Consider the following 13,428-nt stretch of genomic DNA (forward strand, 5'->3'; position numbering starts at 1 on the left):
GCAAATCTGGTGAGTGAATGAAACTGGAATAGCCTACCAGACAATGTCGTAGCAGTCGACACCGTCAACACCTTCAAGTTCAAGTCAAAACTAGACACGTACTGGAACTCTACTAGGAATATATATTATGCATCCCTAGCTGCCTATGCTAGAGCCCACACACGGCAGCTTATTTTTCATACCAAGATCGGCGAACAGGTTTTCTATAATTATAAACCTACAACGTCGTACAAGTACAAGTTGTTAATTAAACTAATGAAATTTCCATTTAGTAACTGGGACGTTCATTTATTTCTTACGTAGGTGTGGCCTTGCTGGAGAAACTGGACCACGATGTATCATTCCCAGCACAGTAACAAATTCAAGGACTGGAAAGGTAGGTTCTCAGATATTTGGAACTTTTCATTGCTGTATATCATACATGTACATATTCTTTAATTTCTGGTAGTGGTAATGACAAGTTGAAAAGGGTATTCCTTTCAACGGGTCTTCTACAAGAACCATTTTCTGCAATTTTTAGCTTTCAAAATGGTAGAGTTTGTACAACTTATTGTGTCATACCTGCAAAAGATGGTATTGGCACAAGGCCTACTGGGGTGTACACCATAAGCATGCCAAAGGCTGTGTCTGTAATAACCATTTAGTACCTGAAGTCTCAATTTGTCAGGTCAGATTTATAGCACAGCGTAATTTAAACTGACCAAAGTAAAATGCATCTGGTGTGAGGTACATGTACTGTTAGTCAAAGCAAACAAACAGCAGCTAGCTTATTTATTTTTAGTACAAACTAAAATCAAGGATTATGCATGGGGAAGCAGTCAGAAATGTGTTCAAACAATGTGACATTTAAAATGTTTTTTGTTTGGTTTCTTTCAGGTGACAAAGATATGGGACTACAGAAGTACTGCAGAATTACATGAGAACTTGAAGGAACTTTTGTCAGTGTTAATTTTTAGGTATGTTGATTAGGAACAAGTGCTCTTGTTTTATATTGTTTATGTTGAAGGCACTCAGTTTTGTTTGTGTGATAAAAATGACTTTTTGATTGACTGATTCATTGATAAATGGTATAGTAATGAATTAGAAATATTGTGTGCGCGCATGAGTGTGAGTGTGTGTGTTTAAATAAAGTGTAAAATAGTTTGTAGCAGCTGTTATAAGTAATTTGTTTTGGTCATTAGGTATCTGTTGATGAGCCCTAAGGACAAACGAGTGGTGGTTGTGGAGTCTCTACTCTGTCCCACAGACTTCCGGGAATGTGTTGCCCGTGTTCTCTTCAGGCATTTTGAGGTATGTGAGTTGCTCACTTCAGTAGATCTAAGACTATCCATGTTTGTTTCATGCAGCAGTGAGCATTTTAATAAGTTTTACACACACAGAGGTTCATAGTCTGGATTGAAAGTGTACCTTATTAAATCTTGATTGGACTCTGAGAGAGCATCAGTACCGTTTTCATTGAAAGCTTTTTTTGTGTGTTTGTGAACTCTTAGTGCTTTATTGTACATTATCTGCGAGTGAGTTGCAGTGTGTAGTAGTAGTAGTAGTAGAAGTACTCTGAAGCAGCCCCAAAAAAGGAGACCGACTCTTTGAAGTATTGGATACAAAAATTCATTCAAACTGCTAATTTACATTTGCCCCGGCATTCATCGTTTTACATTTAGTCAAGTTTTGACTAAATGTTTTAACATAGAGGGGGAATCGAAACGAGGGTTGTGGTGTCTGTGTGTATGTGTGTGTGTGTGTGTGTAGAGCGATTCAGAGTAAACTACTGGACCGATCTTTATGAAATTTTACATGAGAGTTCCTGGGCATGATATCCCCAGACATGTTCTTCATTTTTTCGATAAATGTCTTTGATGATGTCATATCCGGCTTTTTGTAAAAGTTGAGGCACACCCTCATTTATTAATAAAATTGATTGAAATTTTGGCCAAGCAATGTTCGACGAAGGCCGGACTTTGGTATTGCATTTCAGCTTAGAGGCTTAAAAATTAATTGATAATTTTGGTCATTAATAATATGAAAATTGTAATTAAAATAATTTTTTTATAAAACGATCCAAAAACAATTTCATTTTATTTGTCATTATTTGCTGATTCCAAAAACATATAAATATGTTATATTCGGATTAAATTACATACAGTGAAAACTGTCAAATACGGTCACTGGACTTAGCGGACACACGGACAGTCAGTCTCGGCACGGACTGCTTTACACTGTAAAACACCTGTACGTTACGGCCACCTTGGCATTACAGACGCGGACACGTATTTTGGGTCCATAATAAGTCATATACCTGCTAAATACGGACATCCACAGCAAGCTGGGAAGTTCGATCGACGAAGAAGACGATAAATCGATCAGTTGATATGTGAGTGTTTTAAGTCGACGCATTTGATTGTCTGCTAGAGTTCCAAGGCAGCCAATCCAACGCGTGGAACGTGTTCGGCGGAACGGAAGTGAAAGTGTATGAGTGAATGTATCTTCTCTTCGAAAGAGTGATTCGTGTTTAACAAGATGGCAGCAAGAAATTCAAATTCAAGAAAAGGAAGAAATGCGCTGACTTTAGAACAAAGGATAAATGTTGTCAAACAACTGGAAAGTGGGAAATCATGCCGAACGATTGCACAAGAGCTTGGGTGTGGGAGAACGCAGATTTCGAAAATCAGCGTCGATCGGGAAAAAATAATGAAGTTGTGGGAATCGGGAGACGGACGTGCTGACCAGAAATGGGTTTTGAAGAAGACAACTGAATACAAAGAGCTAAATGACGCCGTGTTCGAGTGGTTTTCAACCAAACGTGCGAATCACATTGCCATCAATGGTCCACTCAGACAACGCTGGACAAATTCTTTCAAAAGCTGATGAGTGCAGAATGAAGTGAATGTGAATGTGTTGTAAGAATGAGATCCAGTAACTTTTTAACAATTTAAATTTATACAGTTGATATGATAAAAAGCTTTTAAACTTGTTTTACAACAGTCAATATTAAATGTTTCTCTATTTAATCTAAACAGCTTCTGTTTTTCTTATAAATGTACATGTACATGTGCAGTACTCTCTCTCTCTCTCTCTCAACTTGACTTTGTCGCGTTTACTTGCACCTGTCTAATAAGGACACCTGCAGAATAAGGACACTTTTGTCTGGTCCCAAGGGTGTCCTTATTTGACAGGTTTTACTGTATCTTATCCCAATTCACATAAAGCAATTTACTTCAGTTTAGTGCTAGAACGCTGAAAACTACGCTCCACCCTGGTAGGGGGGAAGTAACCCTAAAAATAGAACAGCCTTGACGGTCACATGACAACGCCAGGTCAAGGTTACCTCCCAACATGCATTGCGCACGCGTGCTCTCGCCGCCATGTCTTATTCATTCGCTCGAAGCGCCCTTTTATTTTTAGGGGATCTAAAGCGGGGTAGGCGGAAGGGACTTTAGTATATGAATTGGGTAAGTATATTATTATTATTAATCAAATGAAAATTTATTATTAAAATTTTCGATTAAATTACATATCTTATCCCAATTCACATTTAGCAGATTGCTAATTAAGGTGGTAGGGTGCTCTGTATAAGGAACAGCTCTGTCCTTACTGTAGCCATCCTCCCTATTTTTAGGGTTACATGTACTTCCCCCCAACCAGGGTGGAGCGTAGTTTTCAGCGTTCTAGCACTAAACTGAAGTAAATTGCTATATGTGAATTGGGTAAGTATATTAATCAAATGAAAATTTATTATTAACATTTTCGATTAAAAACAAGCTTTGAAAATTAAAAATATAAAAATTATGATTAAAATTAAATTTCCGAAATCGATTTAAAAACAATTTCATCTCATTCCTTGTCGGTTCCTGATTCCAAAAACATATAGGTATGATATGTTTGGATTAAAAACACGCTCAGAACAAGCGGTGGACAGATGATGCTACGAGTATACGGTCATGCGGAAAAAATGCAGTGCGTTCAGTTTCATTCTGTGAGTTCGACTGAGCTTGACTAAATGTTGTATTTTCGCCTTACGCGACCTGTTATATCTTTGATTTGTGTATGCACAGGTGGGCTGTGTGCTGTTTGCACCTGGCCATGTGCTGTCCCTGTTGACCCTGGGCTCTGCCTGTGGGATGGTCATGGACGTTGGCTACAATGAGACACTCGTGGTCCCTGTATCCTTTGCATACCGTCTCAGATATTTATTTATTTTATTTACGAGGATTTATATCGCGCACGTATCTCACCACACAAGGCGACTCAAGGCGCATGTTACCTATTAATGCCGTGTGAGATGGAATTTTTTACACAATATATCACGCATTCACATCGGCCAGTAGATCGACTGCCTTTAGGCGCTGCATCCACCTTTCACGGCCTATTATTCCAGGTCACACGGGTATTTTGGTGGACATTTTTATCTACGCCTATACAATTTTGCCAGGAAAGACCCTTTTGTCAATCGTGGAATATTGTTTATAAGATATTGCTTTGTTTATTGTAAGTTCTCCTTGAAACAAGAAATCGTCGAATCTTGTAGCACCTTCTTTTCGCCAGAGAAATAGTTGCACTAACAAAAAAAGTGATTATTTGTGCAAACTTTGACTCAAAACTTGTTTGTTGTGGACAACAAGTTCACCACTTGGCATGGGAAATAAATGGATTCTATATTCAAATATCATTAAGGAAATATGGTTTACTACCACCAGTTGAAACCTATAACTGAAACAGTGCTGAGAAGTCTCAAGTCTGAACAGATTATCAGTGCTGGCTTCCATTTCACTGATACGCAAAGGAAGATATATTTCTTAACTCAGTATAAGGTGTATGAGGGGATTCCCATTATGCTGGCATGGCAGTCTATCCCTCTGGGTGGAAAGGCTATTCACAGGTAAGTTATATTTTTAGACTGACATGCCCAGACCTCCCTACTCTACAAAAACAAGGCAAAACTCTCTTTCTCGTCATGGATCAAGCTAACAGATGTTAACTATGACTATGACTATGAGATAACTGTATGCAGCGAATATACTATGTGCAAAAAGGGCATTTCATTTATCAGAATGCATTTAATATAATTTATATATTTATTATATATTATATTTATTTATTTATATATTATATTTATTTATTTATATATTTATTTATTTATATATATATTATATTTATATATATTTATTTATATATATTATATAGAATGCATTTCTTCTTTGCGTTTGTAACTATTCGGGTGTGTGTACTGCCATTGTGTCAAACTTTTATATTTTGAATAGAGGAATTCCTTTGTTTTCTTTTGGTACAAATAACAGATCTGAATTCTGAGAACACGCGGATGCTTATTGTTTCAGTCGCATCAAAGATCAGCTTCTGGATGGAGGTGTGGTGAAGACTTCTCAGCACCAAGACATCCCCGTTGCCTCTGTACCAGGTCAGTCATGCTTTTCACTAATGTGTGTGTGTGTGTTTCATTCTTTCTTTCTTTGTTTTCTTTTGATTTATTGATTAGTTTTTACTTATCTTATCCTCACTTATCTCACTGTATTTTTTAGTGTTTTGAATGTCACCATTTATGATTGTATCAACTTATGTCTAAGATCAAAGAACTGTATTTCATTCACTTCCTTTCTGCTGGTGGCATACACTCATTTGACATTATGCATTGTGATGGACAGCAATGAAAGCAGACAGGAATGTTCTTGTTGACTTTTACAACCAATGCACTCATGTTTCTGTTTCAGATTCTTTGACTGAAGACATTTTAGAGGACATCAAAGGTAAACTTCAGTCTATTTGTACTGGCTGGTTATGCATTCAATGATTCTGCTGTCTTGATGTCCAGTAAAGTTGTATCGACTGTACTGTGAACATTTTCTCAGCTTTTCATACTTGTTTGTATCCGCAGTGATGTACATTTTAGTCGGTCTCCGGTCTCTGACCGATCCAATTTCCCCAGGACCTATAGCTTTAACCCCAGCAGGACACAGGTCCGATTAACCTACAGAAGAAGTGGCCAAGGGTCCGATCGTTTTTGACAATGAAGCGGACATGCGGACTGTTCAATTTTCAAGAGGAAAGCTTGTTTCGGTTTTGCCAAGCGAAAGTAAACACTGCGTGAGGAAAGCTGGTTTCGGTTTTGCCAAGCGAAAGTATGCACTGCGTGTGACCAGTTTGTTGAGTGAACGAGGCACCATATGGGATCTGATTCTTTGAATTAATTTATCCTCAAGTTGGATCAAGAAGAAAAAAAGAAAACCGAACCCATATGGTGCCTCGAGTGCATTCATTGGCTCAGCAATAAATCGTTTAAACCAATGGGAACCACCCGTGCATGTTCGCACATGCGCAAGGCATTACTTTTCGTCATAATATCCGGAAAAACCGTTGTGCGTTCAAACGAAAATAAAACGAAAGAGAAACGACATGGGTCCGAAAAAAAAGCTCAAAGCAGATAAAAATCAGCAGACATTGATGTCCATGCTGCGTTCGCCAGCCACTGTGGCTTCAGCTGAACCAACAACAACGTCAACCGAGAACGAACTCGTCGAAGTGGAGAGTGATGGTGAAAGTGCAACTGCAAGTACGTCGACGAGCACGAGAGAGACAACCCAAGTCAAAGAGTTGAAAGACAAGAAATCACGTTCCTTCTCTGAGGAATGGAAAAAGGTATATCCTTGGCTGACATATGATTCGGGGAAAAAGTTGATGTTTTGCACAGTTTGCTCGTCGGTAGGGCTGCATCGTGAGAATGCGTTTGTTGTGGGATGCGACAACTTCAGAAAATCTACAGTTAAAGACCATGTTTTCACGAAGTGTCACAAACACGCTGTTGCTGCACCAGGACACAAGGAAGAGATATGCGAGAAAGTTGTTTTTTCAAAGCAAGAAAAGGGATTAGCAACAGCTGTGAGAGGAGTGCATAGGATCGTCCAAGAAGATTTAGCTCTCTCAAAATGTTCTTCTTTCTTCTTCTTTCTTCTTCTTCTTGGCGTTCGCAGAGGTTACACAATCAGTCCAGCACTGGTGATAAATGTTGTCGTTTTCTCCAACTCCTGTCGACTGCCGTATAGTTTGGTCTGCAAGGGAGTTGGTGACGGCCACACTTCTTTTCGTTCCTCATCTAGTAAGGGACATCGCTGTAAGATGTGTTCCGCTGTTTGGTCCTCTTGACCGCAGGCACAGGTTGGTGATGGCGCCAGCTTGAACTTTCGGTTCATGTGAGCATTGAGCCTGTTGTGGCCAGTACGCAGCCTGATGAGGTTGACTTGCTGCTCTCTGGACATTGTGTGGTAGTCATCTCTGTTTGTCCTTGGCCTCATCAATGCCTTGATGATTGTCTTCTGCTCACTAAAGCTGACACTGTTTTCAGGTTGGTCTTCCACGGCTCCTTCTTTTGCCAGCTCATCTGCCCTTTCATTTCCTGGTATCCCACAGTGTGCTGGTATCCACTGGAGGACAACTCTTCTGGTTTGTCTGACCATCTGTAATGCTTTGGCCAGCTGTGGGAGTTTGTCGTTCTCTAGGGCCTGAAGGACTGAAAGGGCGTCCGAGAGGAAGACAACTTGGTAGCAAGGGTCTGCGGAGTCCTGAACGAAGGAGGCGGCCTGCATGAGAGCTTCTGCTTCTGCTTTATAGTTTGTGCAGTGTTTTCCAGTGGCAACGCTGGATGTAGCTGTATGTCCCCCAGGGAATTTAAACTGAAAAATCTTTTTAAATGCGGTTGTACGAGTCCTGTTTTTGTCCTATTGAAATTGCAATCTCAGGACATTGTGTCCTATTGATTTTCAGTCTTCAGGACAATTGTCCTAAAAGGCTGCTAGAAAAATGTACATCACTGTATCCGTTTTATTACATTGTTGATCTGTCATTTTTTCCCGGTCAAATTTATTTTTATTTTTACAGAGTACAGTATTGATGTTGTTGCTTTCTTCTTTAACAGTGCGATGCTGTTTTGTGACTGAATTCAGCCGAGGGCAAGCCATTCAGGATGTTGTGTTGAGGGGTGCTGATGCCAGTAAGGTATGTGATCTGTGCTTAAAATTATTCTAAAACTTAACATTGGTACTGACTGTACTTATTAGTTTAGTAGCTTTTCTTGCATATCAAGTTCTGGTCCTTTGTAGTTTTTCTGCGACAGATCAGCTAGTGACAGGCAATTGAGGACATAAAACTGAATAAAATAAAATTAAAAAATAAAATAAATGCATGTGTCAGCAAAAGGCTGCCAGCACATTCTGTTATTTAGGAAAGGGATTTGATGTGGATGTTGTTAGTAATATGAACAAACCTGAGCAAGAAGAAATAATGTCTCGACATGTATTTCTCTCTCTCTCGACTGTATACAGAGATAAGAACAGCCTCGCTTTCACCTAGATCCTGCCTAAAAACAATGTTCAGACCTCATGTTCAGACTCGGCGTAATGATTCCGAAAGGACTACTTTTTAGCGGTCAAGTTCAGTCGTCCGCATACTCGAAAGTGAAAACAAGAAGGGCAAAGCCCATACGACTCACATGCTTGACCTTGACCTTTACATGACCTTGACCTTCAGCTAAACCTAGCAATGACATCATACACTAAGAACTGCTTTACACATTTTTCCTACCAAAATACATGTGACCTTGACCCAAGGTCAAGGTCATCCAAGGTCATGCAACACAAAGCTGTTAATTCAAGACATAGGAAGTACAATGGTGCTTATTGGCTCTTTCTACCATGAGATATGGTCACTTTTAGTGGTTCACTACCTTATTTTGGTCACATTTCATAAGGGTCAAAGTGACCTTGACCTTGATCATATGTGACCAAATGTGTCTCATGATGAAAGCATAACATGTGCCCCACATAATTTTTAAGTTTGAAACAGTTATCTTCCATAGTTCAGGGTCAAGGTCACTTCAAAATATGTATACAATCCAACTTTGAAGAGCTCCTGTGACCTTGACCTTGAAGCAAGGTAAACCAAACTGGTATCAAAAGATGGGGCTTACTTTGCCCTATATATCATATATAGGTGAGGTATTAAATCTCAAAAACTTCAGAGAAAATGGGAAAAATGTGAAAAATAGCTGTTTTTTAGACAACATTTATGGCCCCTGCGACCTTGACCTTGAAGCAAGGTCAAAATGCTATGTATGTTTTTTGGGGCCTTGTCATCATACACCATCTTGCCAAATTTGGTACTGATAGACTGAATAGTGTCCAAGAAATATCCAACGTTAAAGTTTTCCGGCCGGCCGGCCGGCCGGACGGACAGACGGACGACTCGGGTGAGTACATAGACTCACTTTTGCTTCGCATGTGAGTCAAAAAGATTAAACGTTTTGCTACAGTATCGGAGGATGAACTGTCGAAGAAGAAAAAGAATCTCGTGCCAACCACTACGCAGAAGACCATCCGAGTTGTCCAGAAGAAGTTCTGAAACACGTCACGTTCCAAATCAAAAGACGACATTCTATTCTCTTACGTCACTATTCTTGGTTTACGGTACCATTCGGTGGCTTTGCTACGAGTATGCCATAGTCTTGGTTGGCCGAGACCTTGAGGTGGAATGCGAGTGATTAGGTTTGTTGATTTTGCTCGGAGAAGTGGTCCGTGTTCAAGCAAGTTTCTTTTTTCTTTGAAAACAAAAACCCTAAGACCAGTGAATGTCGAGATATATATGTTAATTGGATCTGTGATCCAAACATGCCTTTTGGTCAATCTCGATGGCAGTTTATTCCACTCGCCCTACGGGCTTGTGGAATAAACTTCCATCTCGATTGACCAAAAGCCATGTTTGGATCACAGATCCATTTAACGTATAATGCATTGGGTCTTTACAGACCACCTTGCGAAGGAAATGGTAGGAATGTTTGTTTTTTACAGAAAACTTTCACGATTTTCATATTCTGTTGAATTTACGCTTGTTGCGTTGTTTTGTGCAGATGCCGACACCAACCCCAGCAATAGATTACCCACTGGATGGCAGTCGCATTGTTACCGTCAGCGGCAAAATCAGGTATTGCCTTATGAGTTTTGATGAGTAGAGTTGCTTGCATCCCCCAACCCCTTTTCTATGGGGATGGGGGGTCATGGTGTTGTATTGTGCGTGTCTGAGTGAGTGGGCTTTTTTGTGTGTGTGTTTTTAATCAGTGGTATATTGTAAACGAAGATTGCGGAGAACAATTTAGGAGCTTCAATATGCAAACATAAGCAATTAAATAATGGATTAATAGAGACAACTTTTTCTATAAATGTCTATCATTTTTTCGCAGAGAGCAAAGCTGTGAGGCGCTGTTTGAACTGGATGATGACGAGCGATCAGTTGCTGCCTTGCTCCTAGACAGTCTGATGCAGGTCAGTATTTTCCGATGATGAAAACATTTGTATAAGGTGTTTGCTGTGTTGTTTTTGTGCAAAAGATCCAATAAGCTTCATGTGTTTGTGTGTCACTGTGTTAGAGGGAGGGCATTTGTTGAATCAGACTTATAGGTGGAGAGCTGAGTGGTCCATGGGGACAAATCCAGCATTTTTTATGTCAAGCTTCTTCCCTTACAACTCCATGGGGGAAAAAGCAAGAAACAACTCATAACTTTATTCACCTGCATGTCTTATTGTGTAACATTGTCAACTTCATGACTGTTACAACCTCACTAATATTATTATTCATAATATTGATTCATTCGCTTGCGACTTTGTGGCAGGCGGAAGAAAAAATCAGCCAGATAAGTTTTCGTTATTAATTGTTTGTCTGTGCACTTAAAAGACCGTTGTTTTTTTTATTCTGAATTTTGGAATGTTGGCAGTCTCTTTGTTTTTGGATTTGTTACAACCTTCGTTTTCCCCCCACTCCCTATTTTGCTTGGTTTTAAGTTGCTCATTTCCTTACTCCAATGCTAATTATGTGCTTTTGCAGTGTCCCATCGACACGCGGCGTGAACTGTCAGAGAACATAGTTGTTGTGGGAGGCACGGCTATGCTGCCAGGTTTCTTCCACCGCCTGAAGAAGGAGCTGGACACTTTAGCCGCCATGCCACGCTACAAGCAGACCCTGGGGGTGAAAACGTTCAAGTTTCTCAAGCCACCTGCGAAGGAAAACTACACTGCCTGGCTTGGAGGTATGTGGAATTGAAATGGTTGCATGGGTTTCTATTTGCGTTTTTGTTGTTTGTTTGGTTGAAGGGTTTCATATTGAGCGCACACTGGATAACATACACATCCAGGTTAGTTGTTTGTCCCGACCACACAATAAAGCCGATCAGAAACGTGGTACATGATCCGCCTCGTTTTGAAAAGCTTGTCCAAGTAAAAAGTGGCTCTTACTCTACGGGCGGGGATGTAGCTCAGTCGGTAGCGCGCTGGATTTGTATCCAGTTGGCCGCTGTCAGCGTGAGTTCGTTCCCATGTTCGGCGAGAGATTTATTTCTCAGAGTCAACTTTGTGTGCAGACTTTCCTCGGTGTCCGCACACCCCCGTGTGTACACGCAAGCACAAGACCAAGTGCGCACAAAAAAGATCCTGTAATCCATGTCAGAGTTCGGTGGGTTATAGAAACACAAAAATACCCAGCATGCTTCCTCCGAAAACGGCATATGGCTGCCTAAATGGCGGGGTAAAAAACCGTCATACACGTAAAATTCCACTCGTGCAAAAAACACGAGTGTACGTGGGAGTTTCAGCCCACGAACGCAGAAGAAGAAGAAGCTCTTACTCTACCAGATTGCTGAAAATACTGATCAAGTTATTTCCAGAAAAACATCTATTCTCAGTATCTCATGGATACAATATTTTGGTTGGAAACATCAGAGTTAAGACAGCATTAATCATAATATGATACCCCGGATGAGGCAAAACTTGCTAATAACGGACAGTTTCTATCGTCAGTTATTGTAATAATCAAAGTTTCCTAGGCAGAAAAGGGGCCTATTTTTTATACTGTTGTGTTTAAATGCTTGGACTTGAACATATTGGTTTTGCAGGCTTGAATATTAATATCTATGAACTTATGACTTATTCACCAGGTGCCATGGTGGGAGCGCTGGAAACACTGCCATCCAAATCTCTATCCAGAGACGCCTACCTGCAGAGAGGGCGCCTACCCGACTGGTGCTCTCTTGATCAGGAAACCTGGATAGATGACCGCACTGTGCAAAGACGCTGACCACTGCTAGAGTAGGATGGGACCTAACAACAGATGAGTCTGCAGCCCTAACCTGCACTGTGGAAACATCAGTTGTCGCTGATGTCAGTCAAGAGCTGGCTGAAATCTTTTGGATTCTGTTTCTTCGGGCAAGGCAGTGTGATATATGACCAACGGAGTCAGTCTGTAAGATAAAAGCTTCCTACAGTGACATTTGAAATGCTGGTGTTGGTTTTCATTGACTGATTAGCTAGAAGCGGTGAACAGTCCCACACATTGTGGCTGTTGTGGTGGAACTGTACTGATACTTTTCAAGAGTTTTCTTCCAAGCATTAATATTTTTTCTTGCTTTTGTTTTGACAGTTTACCCTGGTTTTATATATGCGGTTTCAAAGGACCTACTTCAATCTGTAAGACATGCCCAGCTCTGTCCCAGCTTTGCTGTACCATAAAAACTTCATGCATTACTATTCACGACTTGCAGGACCCCGTGACCCAGCACAATTAACAGAAGGTTTGTTGGGGGACAACGAACTTCAAAATATTGGACAAAACACGTTGACATTTTACTACAAAGTGGATTGCTTCGCAGGGCAGATCAGCTCACAGAAGCCCTATACGCTATAACCTAGCTGCAGCTACTCACTTTGCGAAAGTAAATCCTCGGTAAAACGTTCTCACAAAATTCTCACATGCTACACCCCGTGGGAAACATATTTTACCCTTTCCGATTTTTCTTTTCACAGAGACAGCGAGAGATTCACAATCACTTTCAGCTGTGGAGAAAAACGTGAAGCGATTACATCCCTTTGTGAGAAAACATGACGTTTTGATACGTTTGACGCAGTTTTTACGACACTTTTCTAAAAATACACCAGAAGTTTGTTGTCCCCCAACAAAGGGGAAAGCCGAGACTAATAATGGCGGCCACCATGTGCTCAGTCCCAAACCCTACTGCAAGTCGTGAATAGGGAACCGTGCCATGCATTCTTGGGTAAAACTTAGTTTTTTAAAAGTAGTAATTTGTAAAACTATGTACATGCACAGAAGTTCCCCTGTGACGCCATGAAGGAATGAGTAATTGTCTAACCGCAGAGTACAGTAAAAGTTAAATGGTTCATCATAGCACTGTATTTGTACGTGGACTGGGTGGCCGAGTGGTAACGCACTTGCGCTCGGAAGCGAGAGGTTGCGAGTTCGACCCTGGGTCAGGGCGTTAGCAATTTGCTCCCCCCTCTCCTAACCTAGGTGGTGGGTTCAAGTGCTAGTCTTTCGGATGAAACGAAAAACCGAGGTCCCTTCGTGTACACTACATTGGGGTGTGCA

At 40.7% G+C, this 13,428-nt stretch overlaps 1 protein-coding gene across 1 annotated transcript in view; it reads left to right on the forward strand.

Moving 5' to 3' along the window:
* Positions 1–13,428, forward strand: part of LOC138952420 (actin-related protein 10-like) — a 14,706-nt gene extending 1,278 nt beyond the window's left edge. Inside the window, exons 2-13 of the mRNA XM_070324088.1 lie at positions 304–376; positions 877–956; positions 1,182–1,290; positions 4,053–4,160; positions 4,809–4,876; positions 5,334–5,413; positions 5,724–5,759; positions 7,922–8,001; positions 9,908–9,981; positions 10,238–10,319; positions 10,879–11,080; positions 11,984–13,428. Of these exons, the coding sequence (XP_070180189.1) occupies positions 304–376; positions 877–956; positions 1,182–1,290; positions 4,053–4,160; positions 4,809–4,876; positions 5,334–5,413; positions 5,724–5,759; positions 7,922–8,001; positions 9,908–9,981; positions 10,238–10,319; positions 10,879–11,080; positions 11,984–12,123 (1,132 nt within the window). The 3' untranslated portion in view covers positions 12,124–13,428. The remainder of the gene's footprint in view (positions 1–303; positions 377–876; positions 957–1,181; positions 1,291–4,052; positions 4,161–4,808; positions 4,877–5,333; positions 5,414–5,723; positions 5,760–7,921; positions 8,002–9,907; positions 9,982–10,237; positions 10,320–10,878; positions 11,081–11,983) is intronic.

Source organism: Littorina saxatilis, linkage group LG17 (assembly GCF_037325665.1).
Source record: "Littorina saxatilis isolate snail1 linkage group LG17, US_GU_Lsax_2.0, whole genome shotgun sequence".
Classification (NCBI taxonomy): domain Eukaryota; kingdom Metazoa; phylum Mollusca; class Gastropoda; order Littorinimorpha; family Littorinidae; genus Littorina; species Littorina saxatilis.